Source organism: Theropithecus gelada, chromosome 2, assembly GCF_003255815.1.
Source record: "Theropithecus gelada isolate Dixy chromosome 2, Tgel_1.0, whole genome shotgun sequence".
Taxonomy (NCBI): domain Eukaryota; kingdom Metazoa; phylum Chordata; class Mammalia; order Primates; family Cercopithecidae; genus Theropithecus; species Theropithecus gelada.
The window spans coordinates 99,110,281-99,135,733 of NC_037669.1; the positions used below are offsets into that span (position 1 = coordinate 99,110,281).

Below are 25,453 nucleotides of genomic sequence, written 5' to 3' on the forward strand. Positions count from 1 at the left end.
GTCCTCAGCCTGCCAGCATCTGTGAGCATCTCTCCTCTCCTCAGGGAAGAGCGGAAGGGCGGACCAGGCAGGAATGCTCTCCCAGCCACAGCTCCAGAGCAAGCCTTTGGAAGCTAATCTCTGAGCCTCTTGTCTTCTCCCCTTTTACATGCCTGGCTTTTGTTCATTTCAGGAGCAAACTGATTCCAAGAATCCTGGGGAGGACTAGGTAAGACTCACTGACCAGCACAGATAGTGAAAAGTTTGCCTAAAGGAATGCAAAATGCTCAAGAACACTGGCTTCCTTGAAGGTTTTCCCATCTAGATGGGATGATGGCATCAGGGTCGAATCATTTCCCCCAACTTCTGCCACTTGATCCCGTATCTGCCTCATGTTCCCTCTCACGTATGCCTTAGAACCTCCTATGTAAGAGTCAGTCAAGCCCATGGCAATATTTGGTGGATACTGTGGAAGCATGTTGGGACTGCTGTACTGGGCAGGCTTACTTCTGAATCTGGACTGGGTAGGTAGGGGTGGGCCCTGGGCAGCTCCGACCAGATGGGTAAGTTGAGGTAATGCCTTGGCCTTTCTGGGGCCTCATTTTCCCCATCTGCAAAATGAAAAGGCTACACTGAATCAGTGGCTGCCAAGCCTTTTCCCAGCTCCAGTGCTCTGGTGCTGCTGCTTAGGGGATTTGCCTTCTAACACTGCCCAGATGGATTCTGTCCCAGGCAGTGGCCATGTTGGCCCACAGTTGGCCCCATCTACTGCATCTCAGGAAGCTGGTCATGCTGTCATCAACAGCCCCTCTGACACAGTAATCTGGGTAGTTTGACAGTTTCCATTTGACATTACCTTTGATGCACTTGTGCACAGAACTGTTGTTTTCATTGTAAAGCATTTCATTGCAGCCCAGCTAGAAGCATCCTCATCAGCACCTCATTACTTAATGAGGTTCTCGGGTCAGTTCTGTGAACACAGGGCAGACATCATCCCTGTGTTATAGTTCAGATATGGTTTCACTGCTTTACAATGAAAACAGTTCTCTGCACAACTGCGTCAAAGGGAATGTCAATTACCTTATGTAATCCCCACCACAACCTGCAAAGCAAGCCGCCTTAGTTTCATTTCATTGATGAGAAGACAGACTCAGAGGAGCCGTTTTCACTTGCCCAAGGCCCCACAGCTTGGCTGAACCCAGGACTCTGACTCCATACCCTGTGTTCATCCCCTAATGGGGTGCACAAAGCTTGGGCTGTGACTAATTGGGATATGAGAGTGTGCCCTCTAAGAGCATGACCCAGGAACAGGCAGCTTCATTTGACCTCACATAGCCTACTTATTGCCCATGGTGGGGAGGCTTCACTATTTAAGTCCTCCTGGGCGGTGTGCTCATCTCCAGCTGTCTGTGCCCATGTGGCCCTGGCCTGGCTGGTTTTGCCTGCATTTCTGGGAGTGAGTGGGGAGTACTTGATGGAGCAGCCAGAGGCTTGGTTCTCAGCTCCAGTGGCTTTGCCTGCTGGATACAGGAACAGGCTCAGGTTTGTTTTCTTTGCCATCTCCCTTTAGTTCTTAGGTGGGGGAACGCCCGTGGGGTTCTGGGTCTGGAGTCCTCTCAAGGTATTTCAGAGCAATGGAAGATTCTTCTTCCTTCTTTCCCCTTTTCACTTGAGCAAGGAGGAGCCTTTGCTGTTTAACAGAGAAGAGGAAACTCTTACTATTCCAGAGCCATTTTGTTCAGTGGACCACTCCTGGCCCTGGGCCCCAGTGTTGCCTATCTGGGGAAAAGCTTATCTGGATCAGCAAGGACAAGGAGATGATGGTCCCAAGCAGAGCTCACTGCCCTGCCAAATGTGCCAGGTCACTAAAGTTAGTCCATGCCAAGCCTTGTACCCTGGTGAGGCTGTGTCCTGGAAGAAAGGTGCCTATGGAAAGCAGCAGCCTAGGTCCCTTTGACTTCAGAGGTAGGGGATATGAGCAGCCTGGTTGGGCAGAGGGCAGCTTGTAGTAGTAACCCTTCCCTGCCCTCCTCAGGCCTGTACCTTAGTATTTGGCATGCCTAAGTGGCTCCATTCTGAGAGCAGAGCTGGCCCCTCAGCTCTTAGGATTCTGGCAGTGGCAAGGGGCCCACCCCTCCTAGCCCTCTCCTTCCCTCCATCCCCAAGCGTCAGCTATTTGCCATTTAGTTACAATCCACTGGCTGTCTTCAGGGATGAATGGTGTCACTGAAGTCACAGAGGTGAGAGGCAAAGGAGGTGACAAGCAATAGGGCACAGAGGCGGCTCAGGTGAGTGGCTGCACACAGGACTATTCCTCCCCCTCCACTAACAGCAGGCCCAAAGTTCCAAGACCTTGCCTGAACTTACAGCCGAGTGTGCATCCCCATTAAGCTGTCCCTCTGTGAAGCACCGTTTGGGATAACTGTGGTCACAGGTGCCTAGAAAGGTGCTGATAATCACTCGTGGCACCTGAGTCAGTGGAATGCAGCAACAGAATTTACTCTTATGGTTCTTTGCAGTTTATCTTTTCAAGTTTCTCCTGTTAGCTAATGAGGTTCTCAGGTCAGTTCTGTGAACACAGGGCAGCCATCATCCCTGTGTTATAGTTGAGAAAATGGGGGCTCTGGTAGCTAAGGCTCTTGTACAAGGTGATGGGAGAGGAATCTCCCTCACCAGGTCTCTCCTGTCTCCACCTGAAGCAAGATGCCCTTTTTCTTTCCCCTGGCAACAGAAAAATGCAATGTGGAATATAATCTTATACATACAGGGGCTACGGTAGCAAGTGGTATGGCTACAAGAAAGCTACAAGAGGCTTGACCTCCTGGGAGAGCTGTCTGGAGTGGGGTTGGGGGAGACTAGGCAAAGCTAGGCAGTCTTGGCCTCAGGCTTCAGTGCGGTTGAGAAGTGGTGTGTGGGAGCAAGAAGCTGGGCCTAGAATGAGGAGTTTTAAACTGGCCCTTAAAGTCCAGCCTCTGGCCTCTCCCATCAGAGGCTTGATGTTGAGGCGGTGGACAAATGCATTGTTTTAATGATTACATTTGAATGGTAATATCCAATCCAGAAGCCTGGCACCAATGAAGCCTGGTGAAAACACCCAAAAGATAGACAGCAGAGTCTCTCCCTCACAGAGGACTATGTTAGTCCTCTCCCTATCTCCTCCTACAAGGTGCCCATTGTCACCAGGGTCTTTGTGTGCATCCAGGGATGGTCTATGCATGTCTTCACAGATTCTGCACCCACCTTTTTACCCATACTTGAGCAGCTGTCAACTCTGCTCCTTGCTTTTTCTCCTAATAATGTATTTTGAAGACCATTTTATACCAAAACACAGCTTTATGTGCCGTTTTTTCCCCCTTTTGACTGCAGTGGTCCACCAAATAGATGCATCGAAATTTGCTTAACTAGTTAGGTTCCCTTTTGATAGCTATTTGGGTTGCTATCTCTGATAGCGCTGCAATGAATTCCTTGCAATGAATTCTGAGTAGAACTGCTTTGTCACAGAGTGGCTCTCAGTCGTACCTAACATGGAAATAACATTTACGGACACACGGACCTTTCCCCATTCATGCCCAAACCTACCTTGGAAATACATAGGGGTGGAGTTTCTCCTTTGCCTTCCTGCATACCCCTATACCTGTTATGACCTTCCCCCACAACCTGAACTCTGAAACTTGTCACTTCCTTCTACGTTTACTGGAGTCTCAAGTGGTGGAATGGATACTATACAAAATTCCACACAGGAGGCCGTGATATCATAATTTCACTTCGGTGGGTGATCTGCTCAAGGCAAGGCAAGGCAGGTTCTCACTTAATAGAACTGCAGATCAATTTAGCATTCTTTGCTTTATAAACAAAACAGCACAATTCACATCTTTCTTTTTATTATAGCAACCAAGAGTTAGAGTGTATTTATCTTAAGATCTTTCATTATTAAGGATTCAGATCATCAGATTTCAAAGCTTCATGTCTCTGTAAGATCTGCCCCAACATAGAAAAGCTTCCTTCTTTTGGTTCAATGGTGGTTGCTGCAATGGGATCAAATGTCTTAACTCTCAAGGCTGTCTCACTAACTACAGCACAACTGAAAAAAGAACACTTACACTGGAAAGCCCTCCTATTCTCAACGGCCATGTTCACTTTGTCATTTTCACCTCCTGTACCCAAAAATGCAAGTGGGCAGCATTTCATTTAGGCCTTTTCCTCCCCACCACTATTTCTCGTATTGAAAACTTGACCTCACTTTCTTCACCACCATTTACAGGAAAGGTTAGGCACCTTGCCAGCATCCTGTGCACCTCCCTCTCCAGGTAACCATTATTCTGATTTCTAGTCAACTCATCATCTCGTCGCTCCATCCGCGGATATTTTCCTTAAAATAGCTTGTCCCTTTTTTGAATCAATGAAGATCAATGGAGTTCTAAAGCATGCATCTGTGACTTTTGTTCAGTATTATGTGAAATATATGCATACTATACTGATACCCACATCACCGAAGCTGTAGTTTTTCACTCCAGTGTCTCTTGTGTGAACAGAGATTGTTGGACACATGGGCATCCAGGATAGACTGTCAACATTGTGGCCCACCAAGCCTTACTGACGCTTGAGGCAAAAGAAACAATCAGTAACACTGCCTTTATTTAAAATCTTGATATTTTGTTGGGTCATGGATGTTTTTCTATATTTTTTATTCCAATGGCTGTTTCACACCTTTATGAAAAAGTCCCTCTCCTCCCACACTGATCTCCAACGCTGTCTCTGAAGAGTCTTCAAATGCCTGTTATTCTATCCCTATTCCCGTAACAGGGTTAACTAACTTTAGCTTTATATTAGTTAGGCCTTGACAGCTGCTAGAGCAAATACTCCTATTTTTCCTAAGCGTCTTGGCTATTATTCACCCTTGGTATTTCCAGAACCACCTTGCTGAACTGGATTAACTCTCACATTAAGTTTTTAAACTTCAAAAATACAATGAATTAGCAAAGCTCTGAAAACGTTTTCTGGTTTTAAAAAGTTCTGTAAATGAAACACCCTGCGGTGGCTCTTTGTGTTGAAAGCTGAATTCACTGAAGATCTTCACAGTGTTAACCTACCAATAGCCCTAGGCTTCTTGAAATACTGGCTGGTTTGGTTTATCACACATGAGACAGAACCTGAGACCTACCACCTCATCAGCTATGTGAATGTTTCTTTTCAAACCCTAATTACATTTTAGACCACAATGAAGAATTTATTTTTGCAAAGCAAGGGCATTCACAAAAAGGCCTCCCCAGATGAAGCAGATTTTTCATGAAAAAGAACTGAATGTATGTTTTTCTCGTAATAGTCACTATCAAAATAAAAACAGTAAATCAGAAACAGCTCTCCCTAAAGACAAAACACTTTCACTTTTTATAAGAAGACCAAAACAAGTCTTAACAGGTCTACCTGAAGAGATGAACTAAGCTTGTAAGACCTACCACCAGGATGATAGGATCATCTGGCAGGCAGATAGTGTGGAACGCTCATTCTGGTTCTGATTATGTTCAGATAAACATCAACACTTAAACCTATTTAATTATTAGTTCAAAGTAGAGTTGAAGGAATTCCCCTCTCCCAATGAGTCACACTTGTGTGAAGGTGATTCAAATCCAAATCCAGGTAGTTAATATTTCATTACCTTAATGGAATCAAACCATCTGGGAGATTGGGGTAGAGAGAGATGATAGACAGTGTGCTTGGCTTTCTCCCACAAAAGCCCAGAACTAATCACAATGTGCAAGGCTGAAACACGTTTTTGGGGGTGCAATGTAACCCAGGGCCAAATGCTGAAGAAACTTGGCAAATTGCATCTAGAGAAGTAAGGGCCTCTCTATCGCTATAACAAATTACTTCACTATGTATCTTCCTCAGTATAAAGTTGAGTTGGATAAACTTACCACCCTCACCATTTAATGACAAGAAAAAAAAGAGTGACACAATCGAATGAATTAAAAGTTTAATTCTGAACCATTTTTTATAACCGCATTTTCTCTTGAAGCATTGTATCACAGCAGGTTACAACAACTTTGGGATAAAAGGCAACTGGTAAACTGTCCAAAACAAGGTTCCAAATGACACCTCTTACTGATTTACCCTACCCATACATATCCCAAATAAAGTTTTTGATCAAAAACATGAAATAGATCCACCTGCTTATTTTAAGCATATTAAAAAGGAAACTAATTGGACCATTTTCTATTTGTCTATTTTATACAAAAAGGCTACACAATGTTACACTTTATTCAGATTACAATTATTAGAGTGATTATGAATTAGTGTTCTACACCATTACTCAATTCTTAAAAATTAGAAATTGCTGTAGCAGTATTCACTATAACTTAACACTACGAGAGACTTAAACTTTAACAGTTACTGCAAAAAAAAAAAAAAAAAAAATTAAAGAGCTACTTCAAAGCAAGCAAAGTCAGTACCATTACAGATATTTAAAAAAAAAAAAAAAATTTAACAAGCAAGGCTAGGGTTTGATAAATTCCATCTTGTGATCCATTCGTGTGCATTCTTCACTTCTTGAGTCACTCCCAAAATCCATTTGTATTGTTACTCCTCGACCAAAAAGGACCAGAACAAAAAGTTTACTTCAATTGTTCCCATAGGAAACTCAGCTTGGTTAGTGTGTCAGGCACTTTCTGAGATACCAGCCCACCCCTCGAGCCCTCTCAGCAACTCTACAGGCCAATCACAATGCAAGTTCAGACAATACAGCTGTATAAAGAGAGAAAGGCTGCTATTAATGTTTAAAACAGCAAATGTTACTCATTTGAGTATTAAGTTGCAAAAGCTGTGGCAAAAAACATTAAAGTTAATAACTTCCACACATGATCACATAACAACCAGAAATCTGAGAACATTCCGATGTTCCAAGACATCTCCTTTCAAAGTATATACCTGTTTTTGTGGCAGATTTACAAATAGCCTAAATCACTCCCACCCTACCAACCAAGTCTTTCTGAAGTTCTGTAGGCAGAGTAAAAGTATTTTACCCAAACTGGCTTTTTAAAACTTCTTACCTAAAGGATGATTTACAGGTCAGTATCAAACCAGGCCAGCTGATTGCTATCACCTGGAGGCAGCCCATCCATGAGGTCCTGGGCATGCCCCAGATCTGGCAGCCCATCAACTGGATAGTCAGCACCAGGGTGGTGGCCACCCATCTCATGTTCCATCATGGGGTCCATACCCAAGGCATCCTGGCCATATCCACCAGAGTGAAAAGAACGATAGCTAGGATCTAGAAGAGTCAGGGTATCAACAAAATAGGCAAGAAGGAAGGCAAAAGAGAGAGGAGAGAAACAGACATAGACGTTAACACTGAGGTTAGGGCATCCAAAGTTCAGCAGCAAACTTGTCAGAAAACAATGCTTTCTAGCCTCTTCAACTTCTAGCTTTCTTTAGCCAAGTAATTACTCAGTGCCAGACCACCCATGAGACTACACAAATAACGTCTGTTTCCATCAGAGAGGCACACCAGCAGGGCCTAGTCACATCGTTAGTCTAACCCTGAACACACTGCATTTACCCCTGTCAGAGACTTGGGGTTCCCAAAGAGGAGAAGCAGGAATCTACTGTGTGACCACCTAGGCAATGAGAACTCATGGGAAGGAGGATTAAGACAATAATGAGGTCTGGCAGGTGTAATCTATCTTGACAAAAAGTCCAAGTGACACCAACAAAAGTACTAAGGAAAGTTAAGGCACTATTTCAATGAAACCTCAACATATTTTATCTTAGGGTTGACATGTTATTTGTCACAGTAAGAATCTGCGCTTTAGTGGTTTCATAATTAGGTAGAAGCAGATGAGGTTATAAATGTAAGACAGTTATAATTGTTACTGGTCTACTCCATCCTCTATGTTCATTACCCAGATGTGAATTAGCTTTTCAAGAAAACCCTGATAATGCAACTATGTAAAAACCCACCCCAGATCTGAGCCTAGAGACAGGAGTTTTCCTGTCTTCCTTGGGTAGCTTGTAGACAAAAGGTATTATGAGTCCTCTGGCCAAAAAGAGAATAAAAAGCCAGGTAAACTGTAACATCCTACACTGCAGAGGCCTAGTAGTAGCATGTATTTGTTGGTGGTGTAATCCTACTGCTATTCATTGTGTGGCTCTGAATTCCCTGTGCTCCGTTCAAGATACTGTTGCTGACTGGAATTTAAGAACTGCTTTTAATCGAAGCCATTACTTTTCTGCCAACACTAGTTTCCCAGATGAGCAAACCAGCTCTTCTGATCAAGTTTTAGAACTTTAGCTTGATCTGGAGTTAATCGAGAAATATGAGACGCATACCATCCTGGCGATATCCAAGGGGTTCTCCCTGGGCACCAATATCAAGTCCAAGATCCGCAGTCTAGATAAACAGGCACAAGGCAAGAAAGAATAAAAAGCAAAATGAAAATTCTCAACTTAAAAGTACACTAATTTTTTTAAAGCATACTTTCAGATTACAAAGGAAACAAGTAACTCCAACATTACACAAATACTTAGAAAATGGAAGTTCTTCAAAACTCCACCCCTCAAAGATACATTTTTTTTCTCTTTGCACCTCACATTAAAAATACTCACTGACTTGATCTTTCAACAAATACATATTAAGCACCAACTATGTGCTGCCAGGCACTGTTCTACGTGCTAGAGATATAGCAGTTAAAAAAAAAAAAAACCAGGCAAAATGCCTACCCCCAAACAGGAGCTGCTGACAGGATGTGTTGTATGAAAGAAAAGTTTTAGCCTGAGCAGCTGGACAGACAAAGTTGACATCAAGACAGAGAAGACAGTCAAAACAGGTTTGTGGAAGGGGGTAGGTGGAGAAAGTTAAGGGCTCAAGTTGGAACATGTTAATAAGATGCCTATTAAAAACCCAAGTAACACACCACTCACTGGTAATTTGCTCTCCTTTATTTATTTATTTTTTTGACTTGGAGTCTGGCTCTGTTGCTGAGTGCAGTCTGTTAAAACTCCTGGGTTCAAGCAATCCTCCTGTCCCAGCCTCCCCAGTAGCTAGGACTATAGGCATCCATCCCCATGCCCAGCTAATTTTTAAATTTTTTTGTAGAGATGGGGTTTCACTATGTTGCCCAGGCTGATCTTGAACTCCTGGCCTCAAGAGCTGCATCGTTTTAAACCTAATAATCTCTCTTTCCATTCACTCAACAAATATAATCCACCGTTATGACTGTGTACCATCAGTGATCACTACAGAGTGGATAAAATAAACTTCCAGGGTGGTTCTAGTTTTATTAGAAACAACGTTTCAAAGGACACCTGTACTGAGGACAAATACTGAAGACAAATTCATAGCAGAAAGTCAAATAGAAAAGTTTTATTAAAGTTTAGTAAAAACTACTGACAAACTGTCCTCTAACAGTGTTTAACACTGCCTCTTTCCTTACATCCTTTTGAAAAATCATCTTTAATCTGGTAACATTTTTCATCTTTCTCCCTTACGAATTATAATTTTAAATAGCACAACTTATTTGTAATGATTCTGAACAGGCGCTTTCAAGTTTGTGTTATAGTTCTTCCTTAGGGCAGTTGCTGGACAGCATAAAGAAGAAATACTGAAGCCAGGGAAACATCAATGCAAATGAATGTATACTAAGTGTTTTGAGAGGAAAGAACAAGCTGCCTTATCCGCTCTAGGAAACTACCAGATAAATAACTGCTCACATTTCCCTACCTCATTCCAAGCCATTGGCTCCGTTCTGAAGAGAGAGCTGGTCAGCTCAACTGAAAGCCGTTTCTTGTAATCTTGTGGCTTGTCCTCAGACATTCGGAACAAAACAGCAGCTGCATACGTCGCTAAGAGACAAGGAAAAAAAGGCCCTTGAGGAAAAACTGAGACTTCAATGTACACATCTGCTAAAGGCTTTGGTTCCTTTTTACTTACCCACACCTTCATTCCTAGAGTGAAGTAACTCTGTCAGAGGAGCTGTGGCTCCCTCAGCTTCAATCGCTTCTGCAGCTTCCTTGTCCTGAGCAAGTTCACAGAGGACCCCTGCAGCTACTCTTTGGATGTTTTCAATGGGAGAATAAAGCAGCTAGGGAGAAAACACAAACAAAACCTAATTAAATCTAAAGCTAAAACATGACAAGCCCCCCACTGTGGTGCAAACATTCCGAATTCAGAGTGCAAGAGGCATTCACACTGTAGTAAATAATATTCTCTGAATTTTATGTCCTAGGGTGTTTAATACCCTAGAGCATTGGATTTCCAGAATACTTTTTAGCTATAAACCCTTTCTTCAGAGGCAACTCTAACTGATCTAAGATTTGGAAAATCCAGAATTGGTTAGGGGCCTATGTCCCGCCTCTGGCAGCCCAGGTCAGCTCTCCCCTCTAAAACTAGGCACCCGTAAAAGTGAAATGTGAAATCTCCTCCCTCTTCTCGAGTCTCAATATTTCTCCTACTGACCAAAAAAATGAAGGGAATTTTCATAAAATTAAATATTGGTGCCCCTATTATGGTCCCTAATTTTCTGAAATTTTATTAGTCATTACAATCTGGAAATTTTAGGGACATAAAACCTAGAACACTTAAAAGCAACATACCTGCACAAACAATGGAATGGTATTTAGTCCTCTGATTACAATTCGGTTGTGAACATCCCGAGCTAGGATGTGAAGGGCTCCAGTACAACCTTCAACTATTTCTTCCATGCGGACCCCCTCCTGCCAAAAGAAACATGGTTAACAAATAGGGCATTCTCCTCTGTAAAGTTTCTGAACTTGAAAGGCTTTGCATTCTGAGGAATAATTATTAGACTATAATTATTTACATTATATACCCGAAGTTCCCCATAACTTGCAATTAGTTTGGGAATGAAGGAGGATTCCATTAACTTGAATGTCACTGAAAAGAGGCCTCCTGGCAGCACTAATTCAAGGCAGCACCCCTTCCCCATACACAGTGCAACAGAGCTTCCACATAGCACTGAATCCCGAAGACAACTTTCCTACAGTAAGGGTACCAATCATTCTGAGTAAAAGGTATATAAAAAGAGAAGATGAGAAAGTAATGCTCAGACTATGTCAACGTTTTTCCTTTACATGCCCCCTCTATTTTTGTACATCTTCCATGTATTTGGTGAAAACTTTGCCAAGTTTTAGCACCAACTGCTAAAACTGACTGAGTTGCCAGCAGAAAAATCCACTCCTCACTCTTCCAAGACTATTCAGCTGACAGTCTCATGTATAGGAGAAGTTAGCTTTTGCAATATGTAAGTACCATCTGTTTCTCCTGTTTCTGGATTTGAGTTTTAAAAGGGGTTATGATTCTGCTACATTTAGCAGCTTTTATAAATAATTTGATTCTTGCAAGGACACAAAAACTCCTTTTTTCCTAGAAAAGAGATTTAAAATAAAAGATTCCCTCAACATTCTATTAAGTCACCTCATGGAGATGGGCCAATACCAACAGTAATAAATGAAGCAAGCCAAAGCCCCAGTATGAGTACATACACAAAGCAACCAGCAAAATGAGATTCCTAAAATCTGTTCTGGTAGGCTCCATCTTTGTTTTCTAAACTAACCTAATTAAATAAGGTCTTAAAGTCTGAGAAATCAGAAATATCTTCAGACTATACTTTTAATGAAGCTACTTTTAAGACTCAAACTTTGTATCAAAGCTTCAGGTTGAGACTATTGTGGTTAAGAGTACAGAAAAGCTACTACTTATTTTTGAAGTATGTCTATACTATATTCTTAGGTCCATGAAAAAAGTTTAACTCACAGAAAAGATAATAAAATGGACTGCTAATTATTTATTGTCAAAATTCATGATGAGGCAAGGGTAAGAAGCTCTGAAATTACACAGATTTGGTCTCAAATTATGACTCCACCTCTTCCTAAGTGGGCCTTTGTGTAAATTAAATGAGAACACTGCATGAAATGCCTAACCCAACCTTTGTAAGACTGACCATGTGAAGGACGTGTCCAAGGAAATATCACTGGGGCCACACTATGCCTTATCTTCTCTGCAGTCATATTTTGTCATCAGCTCTTCAGGAAAAGGGACGGGGAGAACAAATGACCAAAGAAGTTCAGATCTTTGGATCTATGCATTCCTTTTAGACAGCCAGGTATCACTATAACAATTTACCCACCACAAATTGCTGCTGTGTCCCACCCATGGACGTACGGCGCTGGGTATCCTGATGTGCACGAACAAGCAACTGAACTAGTCGTGGAATGGCACCCTGCTCACGCAAAGGTGCATGATTTGCTGGACAAAGGGCAAGATTTCGAATCAATCCAACAGTAGCCTGAAAAACAGAAGGAAGAATTGGCATACAACTCAACACAATCATTTTCTTAGCCTAAAATTCCCACCACACTAAATCTATTGGGAACAACTAAAAGTAGTTCTGACTACACAAACATTTCAGAATCCTACCCCTATCGCAGCCATACTTCCTACTTACTAAGGAATACAATTCCTATTTATTGATCACTATGCTTAGCCATCCAACGGCTAGAGATGCTTCATTTTCAATTCTGCAACAAAGGTAAATTCTACTTTGACAATTTACCTTTATCAGAGGCCAGTGGGATGGTGGGTGTAAGAGCTTAACCACAACTGGTAGTCCATAGTGAAGGCGAACTGCATTCTGGGCCATCTCTGCTTCTTGGTGTCGGCTGGTCAGATGACGAAGAGCACAGATGGCAGGCTCAGTGATGTCTTCCCTGTCACCAGCCCGAAGGACAGTACGCACAAGAGCCTCTATACCACCCACTTGGCAGACCATCATCTTGTTCTTATAATTATTGCAAGTGAGGTTAGAAAGAATTCCAGCTGCACAGGTGACCACATTTATATCATCTGAACCCAGAAGCTGAACAAGAGTCCCAAGGAGACCTTCCATCCCTTCCTATGAAGATAAAAACAAATGGTCAGTACAAGCACATACTCATCTTGACTCTATTCCCATGGCGTCAATTTACTCAGAATTTACCTGTTTAGTTGCAGCATCTGAAAGATTCCTGAGAGTCCAAAGACAGTTCTGAACAAGACGTTGACTTGGATCTGTCAGGTGAAGTCCTAAAGCTTGCATTCCACCTAGAAAATTAAAAAGGATGTAAGACCCTAGTCATTAGCTAGAAGTTCCTATCAATCCTAAATATATTTTCTAGTCTTAGAAGGTGTCCTTCTTTATTTCCAGAGTTTACTTCCTTTCACCTAAGTATTTGTTTTCATCTCATTTTCTAGAATGTTGCTCAGTTTCCCTCGTTTTGCCAGTTCACATCACTAGTGACAAACTGTCAAATAGCTACTGTTCCTTTCCTAAGCCGAAGAAGTCTTTGTTATCTCCACTATCCCCCTTAGGTAATATTTTTTTTTTTGAGACGGAGTCTCGCTCTGCCGCCCAGGCTGGAGTGCAGTGGCACAATCTCAGCTCACTGCAACCTCTGCCTCCCGGGTTCATGCCATTCTCCTGCCTCAGCCTCCCGAGCAACTGGGACTACAGGTGCCCGGCTAATTTTTTTATATTTTTTAGTAGAGACGGGGTTTCACCACGTTAGCCAGGATGGTCTCGATCACCTGACCTTGTGATCCGCCTGCCTTGGCCTCCCAAAGCGCTGAGATTACAGGCGTGAGAGCCACCACGCCCAGCGGTAATATTCTTATTAATTTCTTTTCATCCAATCATTTCAAAAATATTTATTCACTATCAGGTCCTGTTCTGAGCTGGAGATAGACCAGTGAGCAAAAATATTCAAAAGTTCCTACCCTCAGAAATTATGATCTAGTTGGAAGAAGCAGACAACAAATATACAATAAACTAAAACCATACAGTAGGTCAGATGATATTAAAGGGCTATGGAGAAAAACAATGGAGTGGGGCTGCAATTTTAAGTAATTAGGTCACCTCACTGTGAAGCTGACATCTGACTAAAGACCTAAAGAAGCTAGGTAAATTTCTGGGGTAAGAACAATCCAGAAAGTCGGCATGAAAACACTTTACTGCCAGGGACTTCATACAGTTCACTGACTGCAATACATGTGTTCCAAGGTTCACAACCTTCCATCCTTTAGGACCCTTAAATGGGGGACATTTACTCTGGCAAAGGAGTATAAATGGAAACCCAATGCCCACATACTAGATTAACTTCACCCCTCCATCTTCAACTTAAACCACTTCTAAATGCAGTAAGAGGTACTTTTCCTTGTCTCCTTCATCTTTTAGGTCTGTTTTATTTCCTCAGATGAGGTCTATTTGCTGTAATTCTTACGGTACCCTGCACTTCTCCTTCATAGTATAAGTTAGTCCACTTTCCCTACAAGACAAAGATCACCTCTATTGGGTTCCTTTTTCATAGTAGCTCCAGCTACTAATAGAATGATCTGCATAAGATTGATACTCAGGATGCCCAGTATTTGTGAAATGACTACCTTCTTTCCCCTCATTAAGACTTCATTCCCTCCCTTTACATAACTATTAACTCTAAGAGAATGGATTTTAACCCCAGATGTCCATCAGAATGGCCTACAGAGACTTTAAAACACACACATTCTGTTTCAGCAGTTCTAGGGTAAAAAAAGTCCCATGCAGATGACTCTGTGGCATCTCTATCTCCCCTTCCCTGCTGCCTTTACCCCTATATACTAAAAGGGAAACGTCCAAATCTCTAGCCTGCCTCTCTTGCATTCTCTAGTACCTTACATTTCCAGCTAAACCTACTGACCTTTTAGTCACTTTAAGTCAGCTTCGTTTCTTGGTGTTTTTTTTTGAGATGGTGTCGCTTAGGCTGGAGTGCAGTGGCGCGATCTTGGCTCACTGCAAGCTCCGCCTCCCGGGTTCACGCCATTCTTCTCCTGCCTCAGCCTCCCCAGTAGCTGGGACTACAGGCGCCCACCACCATGCCTGGCTAAATGGCTAATTTTTTGTATTTTTAGTAGAGACGAGGTTTCACCGTGTTAGCCAGGATGCCTCGATCTGCTGACCTGGTGATCCACCTGCCTCAGCCTCCCAAAGTGCTGGGATTACAGGCGTGAGCCACCACGCCCGGCCTAAGTCAGCTTCTTAAATTATTATGTTCAAAAATTAAGGATGCCTTCTGAGGGTTCCATTTATCTTCATGGTACCAATACTGTCCCCTCCACAAACCATTTTCGGTTGCTACCTTAGCTCCTATATTATTACATTCTGTGATTCTTTCAGACATCTCAGACATTTGCCCTTAGCTATTTAGTTCTAAAACCAAACTATTTCATTCCTAAAAGCCTATAACATCTCAGCAGTCTGGTCTTCTACCTTCTGGTCATTCAAACTGTTAATCTACACAATGCTATTATTAATATTTTAAACACACCACTGTGATGCTTTGCTATTGATCAACAACCATCAAAAGTGTCTCGGCATCCTTTTAAGATAGTAGACAATACTTTAGTATAACCCCGAGAAACCGTTTAGAATTTGGATCCCACCTAGCCTTCCAAACTGACCGAAGTATTCTGTATCTATGGCTCCAAAGCTGGAATAAAGCATGAATAAACTCCATGAGTAGTAAACATCTTATAGGAACCTAGAAAGTCCTGCATGTTATGGCTCTGCTTACCTAACCTCAACCTCAAACCAGGCCATCCACCTCATTACTTACTAAGTTCTGTTTACACAGACCTTCTCTTCAGCACCTGGATCTCCACAATCTCTTTCCTTCTAAGGCAAGCTTGTCCAACCTGCAGCCCATGGGCCACATGGCCCAGGACAGCTCTGAATGTAGCCCAACACAAATTCGTACACTTTCTTAAAACATTATGAGATTCTTTTGCAATTTTTTGTTTGTTTGTTTTAGCTCATCAGCTATCATTAGTGTATTTGGTGTGTAGTCCAAGACAATTACTCTTCTTCCAATGTGGCCCAGGGGAGCCAAAAGACTGGATACCCCTGGTTCTAAACACATAGCACATGGTGTTCCTTTTCTCTACCTGGAAAACATTTAACCCTCACTTCTCATACAGACAAGAGAAAGGTTCCTTCTCATCCTGCAGTCCCACTTATCCCCTTTTCAAGGAGACCCTTTCCCTCTCATCTAATTAGACAATTCCCCTCCCCATTAATTCTTATCACTATTTGCTGTTCACTTCTCCCATAACACTCATTCTAATTTATGATCACATATTTTTAAATACTTCTGTCACCTTCACAAGACTATAAAAACAAGCACTGTTGTGTTACCCAATGTATACCACGTGCCTATTCCATTTCTTAAAATACATTAGATGCTATGTTCAGAATAAACAAATGAATGTAAGAATAACCTGGAAGAAAAAATTCCTAGGCTTCCAGTCCCATACAAGTCCAGCTATCTACAGACCTCCCTGTCACTTCAAATAAACACTATGAGATCTTGATATAAAAATTAACACTCCAGGAATTCTGACTAAATAAATCTCAAAATCTGTATTTTTAGCCTACATTACAGGTTACTGCTGGAACAGCTGACAGAATTTACATCCCCTCATTCTGTATGAACTCAGCCACATTTGTCTATCCCCAAGCCTATGGCTCCACTGCCAGCAGTTACCTGGAGCAATCATAATGTCTTTCTCTCTCATAAAATCCCAGGTAAAATTACTCTCAATAAGTGGGAAAAATAAGTGTTGCCAGCCCTATACTTTACTCCCAACATTTCCTTCCATTAAATGCCTTTATATTTCTCCCTCTTTCAATACTGATTTGAAGCTTGCTTTGAAATTCTGGGTAAATGTTTTTAGGCGGGTTACTGAAAGGAGAAAAAATGCTAGGTAGCTAAAGAGTATTTTCATGACACACACACACTCCAAGAGGCCCTAGTACAAACCATCTATTCTTTTCCCCAATTGCCAACATACACAAGATACAAAGTACCACATACAAATTGCCTCCTTAAAAATACTCAGAATAGAAAAAAATTGTTTCTCATACTTAGATGATATCTATTCACTGAGAATACAGAATATCAGGGCAAAACACTGGTCATAATCAGGCAAAAGAAAGAAAATGCATACAAATAGGAAGTCTGTTTGCAAACAATGAGATTCTATACCTAGAAAACCCCATAATTTCTGCCCAAAAGCTCCTTGATCCAATAAACTTCAGCAAAGTTTCAGGATATAAAAATCAATGTACAGAAGTCAGAAACATTTCTATACACTAACAACATCCAAGCTACAAGCCAAATCAAGAATGCAATCCCATTTACAAAAGCCACAAAAAGAATAAAATACCTAGGAATACAGCTAACCAGGGAGGTGAAAGATCTCTACAATAAGAATTACAAAACTCTGCTCAAAGAAATCAGGGATGACACCAACAAATGAAAAGACATTCTATTTCATGGATAGGAAGAATCAATATTGTTAAAATGGCCATACTGCCCAAAGCAATTCACAGATTCAGTGCTATTCCTATCAAACTACCAATGGCATTCTTCACAGAATTAAAAAAAAAAAAAAACTATTTAAAAATTCACATGAACCCAAAAAAGAGCCTGAATAGCCAAGGCAATCCTAGGCAATAAGAACAAAACTGGAGGAATCACTTTACCTAACTTCAAGCTATACTGTTAATACAAGGTTACAGTCACAGCATGGTACTGGTATAAAAACAGACACACAGACCAATAGAACAGAATAGTGAGCTCAGAAATAAGGCTGCACACCTAAGAGGTCAACAAAAACAAGCAATGGGGAAATGACTCCCTATTCAATAAATGGTGCTGAGATAACTCGCTAGCCACATCCAAGATTGAAACTGCACCCCATCCTTACATGATGTACAAAAATCAACTCAAAATGGATTAAAGACTTAAATATAAAACTTAAAACTGTAAAAACTCTGCCAAGATAACCTAAGAAATACCATTCGGGACATAAGACCTGTCAAAGATTTCATGACGAAGATGCCAAGAGAAACTGCAACAAAAACAAAAACTGACAAATGGGACAGTATAAAGAGCTTCTGCACAGCAAAAGAAATCAACAGAGTAAACAGACAACCTACAGAATGGGAGAAAGTATTGGCAAACTATGCATCTGACAAAAGTCTAATATCCAGACTTTACAATAAACTTAAATTAACAAGCAAAAAACAAACAACTCCATTAAAAAGTGGGCAAAGGACATGAACACTTTTCAAAAGAAGACCTACAAGTGGCCAAGAATCATATGAAGGAAAGCTCAACATCACTGATCATTAGAGAAATGCAAATCAAAACCACAATGAGATACCGTTTCACACTAGTCAGAATGGCTACTAATAAAAAGTAAAAAAATGACAGACGCTGGTGAGGTTGCTTAGAAAAGAGAATGCTTATACCCTGCTAGTGGGAAAGTAAATTAGTTCAGCCATTGTGGAAAGCAATTTGGTGATTTCTCAAAAAACTCAAGATACAATTACCATTCAACCCAGCTATCCTATTATTAGGTATATGCCCAAAGAAAAAGAAATCTTCTACCATAAAGACACATGCACGCATATGTTCACTGCAGCATTATTCACAATAGCAAAGATACGGAATTAACCTAAATGCCCATCAATGGTAGACTGGATAAAGAAAATGTGGTACATATATACTATGGAATACTATGCAGCCATAAAAAAAAGACCAAGATGTCTTCCACAGCAACACGGATGGAGCTGGAGGCCATTATCCTAAGCAAACTAACACAGGAACAGAAGACCAAATACCACATGTTCTCACTTATAAGTGGGAGGTAAACACTGAGTACCCCTGGGCATAAAGAAGGGAACAACAGACACTGGGGCCTACTTAAGGGTGGGAGGTAAAGAACTGAAAAAGTACCTATTGGGTACAATACTTACTGCCTGAGTGACAAAATAATCTGCACACCAAACCCCTGTGACATGCAATTTACCTATATAACAAGCCTGCACATTACCCCGTACCTAAAAGTTAAAACAAAACAAACAAACTGTTCATGAGCATCTACTAATAAAGCAATCACTTTATTACATAAAACTGTACTGTATTAGAATTTGTCATTTCTCCTGTAAATTCACAGGTCTGTTAGCAAATCTTAGGTTTACTCAAAACTGAAATTACAAACAAATTTTATTAAGCAAAATATATGCCATCATTGATGGATAATAAGAACTCTACCTAAACTAGCCTTAAATATTTAGCTACAATCCAGATGACAGGTACTTGAATGTAATCTTGGCTGCAAATTGAATAGGACCATCTATTTTCAGTCGTTAAAGTTCTACCACCTTTTCCTAAGAAAAGTAATCTAATTAGAACTGCAGATGCTGTACACAAGACTCAGAATAGATACATATACTTACCAGCTTCTACAATAGCTGGCTTATTACTAGAGCAGACGGATAGCACCTTCAGCACTCTGCTTGTGGTCCACAGTAGTTTCTCATAAGTATAGGTCCTCATTATATTTACTAAAGCTTGGGGTCCACCACTAGCCAGTATGATCAGCTAGAAAGATATATATACATATCTTGTTAGTCATGGAATCTTGATCACATGTCTGAGAAAAGCCGTATTACCAACATATTTTATTATACAAGAATTTCAGCCAGCTTGTCATTGGACCTAAATGTATTCCTGGACCCCATCACTCTGACCCCCATACTGGGGCCCTATCCAACTTGTCCTTTTAAAGCATTCCACTCAAATTCAGACATCCCAGTCCTCCCAAGAATGTATCAGTTTTGGCCCAATTTCCTTCTTCCCATACTGATCATAGCAGAAGAAAAAAATTTAGAAACCATGTTGGTAGGCAAGATTAATGCCCTAAGATGAAAGTTATATCAAAACTGATTCACTGAAAATTTGAACCAGAACTGGCACTTAAAACTCCTTATCACTTGGCCCTTTAATTTTCCTAATTATATCCACCTTAAAAAGAGATACCATAAAATGATCATTCACTCTTGTCCTTTCATTCCCTGTGTTATCTTCCCTTTCAACACTGCCCCAATTTTCTAAAAACAAATTTCATCATTTCATGCTTCTGCTGAAATTTCCCATTGTGCTTTTAAACATGCTGTACAAAGCCCTATGAGATCTGCTGAGTCTATCTCAATAGCCTCACCTCAAACCTTTCTTCCTCTTTACTGTTAGTATTTCTTAAATTCCCAAAACTTTCCATCTCCTTCCTTCGTTTCAAAGATGCTGTTTCTCACCTAACCTTCACCTAGTGAATCCCTTCTCATCCTTGAACACTGAACTCAACTATCACTTCCTCCAAGAGGTACCTCCTTGAACCCTCAAAAAGAGTCTGTTTCACTTGTGTTATGTGCTCTCATAGCCCCCACTTCTTCCCACTACATGAATTAAATAGTAGGTTATTATTCCCAACATCTACATCCCACCTAAGAACAAAAGTGTGAAGAGAAGCTTGCCTATGATATCCCTATTACTTCGCATAGTGCTTTACATATGGAAACTCAAAAATTTAAAAGAACAGAAATGAACTGGGCTGCACAGCAGGAGGTAAGTGGCAGGTTAGCGAGCATTACCTGGCTTGAGCTCTACCTCCTGTCAGATCAACTGCAGCATGAGAGCCTCATAGGAGCGGAAACCCTAGTGTGGACTGCACATGCGAGGGATCTAGGCTGCACGCTCCCTATAAGAATCTAATGCCTGACTATCTGAGGTGGAACAGTGTCATCCAGAAACCATTCCCACAACCCATTCATGGAAAAACTGTTTTCCACGAAACTGATCCCTGGTGCCAAAAAGGTTAGGAACACTGCATGGAATGACATGACACTGGAAGTGTCCGATGCTCCATGAAAACCACATAAAGAAGAATTCTCTTACCTTGCTTTCTTGGTTGCCATATGCTAAAATTTGAAGGCAGTCTGTCGTAATAGCCAAGAATTTAACGTTTGTTTTGTTGAGCAAGGCAACCATTTTCTGTAGCCCGCCAGCTAAACGCACTGCCATTTTAGCTCCTTCTTGATGTAATAAAAGGTTGTGGAGAGTTGTAATGGCATAAAACAACACAGAATCCACTGGTGAACTGGGAAGAAGAAAAAAGCCTCATCAGAAATATTGTGACTATACTCTTCTACTTTTTAGCTTCAAGCATTCTGACAATGTTTTCTTACCCAAGCATTTTCACCAGGGCAGGAATGCCTCCAGACTTAAAGATGGCCAACAAGCCCTCCCGATGATGGGAAAGATTATGCAAGGTCCCAGCGGTACAACGAGCTGTTTCTACATCATTTGTATTCTGCATGGTACGTACAATAGCAGACACCATCTGAGGAGAGCGCATGATAGCGTGTCTGGAAGCTTCCTTTTTAGAAAGCTGATGGACCATAACTGCAGCCTTATTAACCACCACCTATAATACAAGAATCAGAAACATCATTAGTTTTCAAGTCCTGGTAGTGGGTAGACATTCTGAACCTACTCCCCTTGAGCATTTACTTCAAAGCAGACTAAAAAGCTAGCCATGTCATTGCTCACCTGGTCCTCATCATTTAGCAGTTTTGTCAGTTCAGGGATTGCACGTGTGGCAAGTTCTGCATCATCTTGATAGTTAATCAAGTTTACAACTGCATGTTTCAGCATCTGTGACGGTTCAGCCAAACGCTGGACATTAGTGGGATGAGCAGCATCAAACTGTGTAGATGGGATCTGCATGCCCTCATCTAATGTCTCGGGGAACATAGCAGCTCGTACCCTCTGAGCTCGAGTCATTGCATACTGTCCATCAATATCTGGAAAAGGTTAATCAACACTCACTATCCACAGTTCAGCATTTACCTAAGTATTTGCTATCCTAAATGGTAAAAGTGACATTGCTATTACTCCCTTTTCTTCACCACAACATTTTATTTCAACTATTATACACTAACTTTTTTGTTCTCAAAACTGCATTCTGACTTTCAGTAAGGCAATGAAAAATACTCTTACCAGCTACTTGTTCTTGAGTGAAGGACTGAGAAAATCCCTGTTCCCACTCATACAGGACTTGGGAGGTATCCACATCCTCTTCCTCAGGATTGCCTTTACCACTCAGAGAAGGAGCTGTGGTAGTGGCACCAGAATGGATTCCAGAGTCCAGGTAAGACTGTTGCTGCCAGTGACTAACAGCCGCTTTTCTGTCTGGTTCCATGGCCATGTCCAACTCCATCAAATCAGCTATAAATATGAAACAGTATTAGCATTAGTAGATTGGAAATGTTACTTTAATTAAAAAAAAAAAAAAGAATCTGTGATATGACCCATTGAAATATTTTTAGAAATAAAGTCAAATCTGAAAGACAGCCAAGAAAAGCAGAATGATAGGCAGGGTTAGCTCAGTGATGAAATACCTAATCCCTTAGGGGACCACCTAACAGTTACTCACTGAATCAGTGGAAGAATGGTACTGCATCCAGGCTCCAGAAGCAGTCATCCAGACTAGATTCCTGCTGGTGGCTTGTTTGCTATTTCACCAAGCCATTAGGAGGAGTGAGCAGAAAATGGAGCAAAAGGTAGCCTGACAAGTAAGCAGGGAGAGAGGAAAGCAGGGGAATCTCAGCCAGACTGGCTTAATGGCAACGAAGCAGAGCCCCAATTCAGTAGCTAAAGATTTATGACACAAACCTTGAGTAGCCATTGTCCACGCTGGATTTTCAAAACAGTTGTATGGTATACTTCAAATACCCTAAAAAAAGTTAATCAAAAGTCATTAGGATTTAAATTTAGCTTGATTAATACTCCTAAGTCACTGGGATGTCTGTTAAATGTCACTATTACACCCACAAAAAAAACCCCATATCCTCTTTTACCAGGTTATTTAGTGAAACACAAGACCTCATGGTCTCCTCCAGACACCTCAACCACAGCTCCATCACTGCTGAACTTCAGTGGAAACTCCTCCTTACCAAATACATCTTTTTATTAATAGTAGAAATATAAATTACAGATAATCAGGATGGTGATGAGAAAGCAAAGAGTTGTAATAATAAAAGCCAGGGAGGGGAAAACACTATTCAAAAATCAGCTGCTCTCTGAATTCCAAAAGGTCTCTCGTGTTTTTAACCTTTCACGGAAAAATTCACAGATCCCCTTTGGATAACAGAGGTACAGTGGGATTTTAAAAACTCCACATTTTCATTAACAAGTTAGTTGTTTTCTGATATAATACAGTGCCATCAAAAATTATTTTTCATAGAGCAAATTTTGGTGACTAGAATAGTGAATTTTAGATTTTTTAGTACAAAGAAAAATTACTTTTCAAATGAAAGTTTGCAACACAAAAGCACCTTTATTAGTAAAATTTTTCTAAGTTCAAATTTATAGCAATGATTTATTATAAATACAAATATCAATATGGATACATATTATTTTGATCAATATTTTAAAAATTAATATCATATACAAATCTTAGCATCTCATTTATGTCTGTATTTTGCCTTTATTGTGCAATATTCAGAAAAAAACACTGCATCACACAGGGAACTACCTGCAAATTTGAACAGTTCATGGCCTCTAGGTATTTCTAATAACAAAATTTCCTTTATTACAAAATCTGTCCCAAACAAGTTCATCTGGAACTATAAATAACATATTGGGTATGGAAAGATATGGATTAAATATTTAAGTGTGAACTATGTTTTCTTTTTTTTGAGACAAGAGTTTCGGTCTATTGCCAAACCAGGCTGGAGTGCAGAGGTGCACTCTCAGCTCACTGCAACCTCCGCCTTCCAGGTTCAAGTGATTTTCCTATCTCAGATGTGAGCCAATGCCTGGCCTTAGTTTCTACCTTTTGACTGTCTTTAAAAGAGTGGCTATTTAACTACTTCACCACCTTTCTGAAAAATTGGTTCCCCACTCCAGCCTCCAACGTATTTCTGCAAAAGCAGACTCAAAACATGTTCTACACTGAGCTTCTCCTTTGGTCAATGTCAACAGACTCAGAAACCAACTGGTCACGTCTATAGACTATATAGCTATTTAAGAAGTGCTTTGATACATCCAGCTTCCAGGAACATCTTTTTTATAGTACTGTTTTTCTTTGTTGTTGATGCAAAGGCAAAACATTTACGCATATTACTGGGTAAACTCTGTGTGGGCTGACCTAGTAACTTGACCGCAATTTATAACGATTTCATTTTTATAATGGAAAAAAGCATGTTCATGTTCCAAATTTACAATAGCCATTTGTACACTAGGACTTCCCAACATTACATATATATTTTTTAGCTTTTAAAATTTATGCAACATAAATAAAAATTCATCTTGCTCTTCACCGCAACCCTATGAGGTGAAGGAGGGTAAAAATCTATCGGCAGTTAGAGAAGTAAAAACGAAGGATAGAAATGGGGATCTAATTAGGTAACAGCATAGACTCACTCACCTTGTACCTGCTCTGGAGGCAGATCCAAATATGCCAAAAAACTGAGCATTAATCACTAAAGAAATCAAACAGACTGCCCAGCAAGAACTAGGGCAGAACACTGCTCCAGAAAGGAAAAGGTAAGCCTTCCTCTTTCTGTTTCTGGCCTGAGCCTTACGGGCTAAGGGCTGGCTCTCCTCCACCACACCCTGCCAACCATTAAGGGCCCAATTCTAGTGCTCCCAATTAGCCAAAACTTACCAATCACTTCAGGAACATTTTTTTTAAAGCAACAAAAAAACTGACTCCATAGAAACTGAGATAAAATTTAAAACTAGGGGTAGGGTGGAGAGAGAAACAGAACACTTCAATTTAGTATCTCCATAAAAGACTGGAGAGAAAAAATAAAAACAAAAAGTTGAATAGAAACTAAAAGTGAGAAAACTTCCTAGAGTACAAATAAATGACAAAGACAAAAAATACAAAAGAAGAAATCACGATCAATTCAGGAGATTAAAGGTCCAACCAGTAGGCATTTCAGAAAGAATTATGAAGAAACAAAAATGACAAAATCCACTAAATACCAATCAAGAGGGAGGAGTGCTTAAAAATTATGAAGTACAATCATGCACTGCATAATGACATTTCAGTCAAGATGGACTACATACGCTACAGTGGCCCCATAAGACTATAATTCTGTATTTTTACTGGATCTTTTCTATGTTTAGGTGAACAAGCCAGGCGAAGCGGCTTGTAATTCTAACACTCCGGGAGGCGGGTGGATTGCTGTAGCACAAGAGTTCCAAGACCAGCCTGGACAGCACAGCAAAATTCCATCTCTACAAAAAAATTTAAAAAATTAGCCAGGTGTGGTAGTATGTGCCTATAGTCCTAGCCACTGGGGAGGCTGAGGCAAGGAGGATCAGAGTTCAAGGTTAGAGTGAGCTATGATCACACCACCGCATCCAGCCTGGGCAACAGAATAAGACCCTGTCCCTTAAAAGAAGAAATAAAAAAAAAAAAAGAGGATACACAAATACCACTGTTTCAACTGCCTACAGTAACATGCTATACAGCTTTACACCTAGAAGCAACAGGCTATACCATATAGGCTAGGCATGCAGTACACTATGCCATCTA

At 40.8% G+C, this 25,453-nt stretch overlaps 1 protein-coding gene and 1 long non-coding RNA gene across 7 annotated transcripts in view; one reads left to right on the forward strand and one right to left on the reverse strand.

Annotated features, from left to right (window-relative positions):
- Nucleotides 1–5,936: 5,936 nt before the first annotated feature.
- Nucleotides 5,937–25,453, reverse strand: part of CTNNB1 (catenin beta 1) — a 45,580-nt gene continuing 26,063 nt past the window's right edge. For 2 of the 6 annotated variants that reach the window (XM_025376626.1, XM_025376623.1), the window contains 14 exons: nt 22,579–22,639; nt 21,904–22,131; nt 21,454–21,707; nt 21,090–21,328; nt 20,800–21,001; nt 19,305–19,449; nt 12,969–13,072; nt 12,546–12,884; nt 12,120–12,278; nt 10,567–10,686; nt 9,905–10,055; nt 9,695–9,816; nt 8,305–8,365; nt 5,939–7,246 (listed from right to left, as the gene is read on the reverse strand). In XM_025376626.1, coding sequence (XP_025232411.1) covers nt 7,038–7,246; nt 8,305–8,365; nt 9,695–9,816; nt 9,905–10,055; nt 10,567–10,686; nt 12,120–12,278; nt 12,546–12,884; nt 12,969–13,072; nt 19,305–19,449; nt 20,800–21,001; nt 21,090–21,328; nt 21,454–21,707; nt 21,904–22,131; nt 22,579–22,591 — 2,346 coding nt within the window. In that variant the 5' untranslated portion in view covers nt 22,592–22,639 and the 3' untranslated portion in view covers nt 5,939–7,037. Of the gene's footprint in view, nt 7,247–8,304; nt 8,366–9,694; nt 9,817–9,904; nt 10,056–10,566; nt 10,687–12,119; nt 12,279–12,545; nt 12,885–12,968; nt 13,073–19,304; nt 19,450–20,799; nt 21,002–21,089; nt 21,329–21,453; nt 21,708–21,903; nt 22,132–22,339; nt 22,472–22,578; nt 22,640–25,453 lie in introns of all 6 variants that reach the window. The other 4 variants (XM_025376627.1, XM_025376625.1, XM_025376624.1 and 1 more) reach the window with 4 other exon arrangements.
- On the forward strand, nt 21,610–25,308 carry LOC112618952. The gene is made up of 2 exons (XR_003118148.1): nt 21,610–22,054; nt 25,042–25,308. It is a non-coding gene; the product is annotated as an uncharacterized LOC112618952 (long non-coding RNA).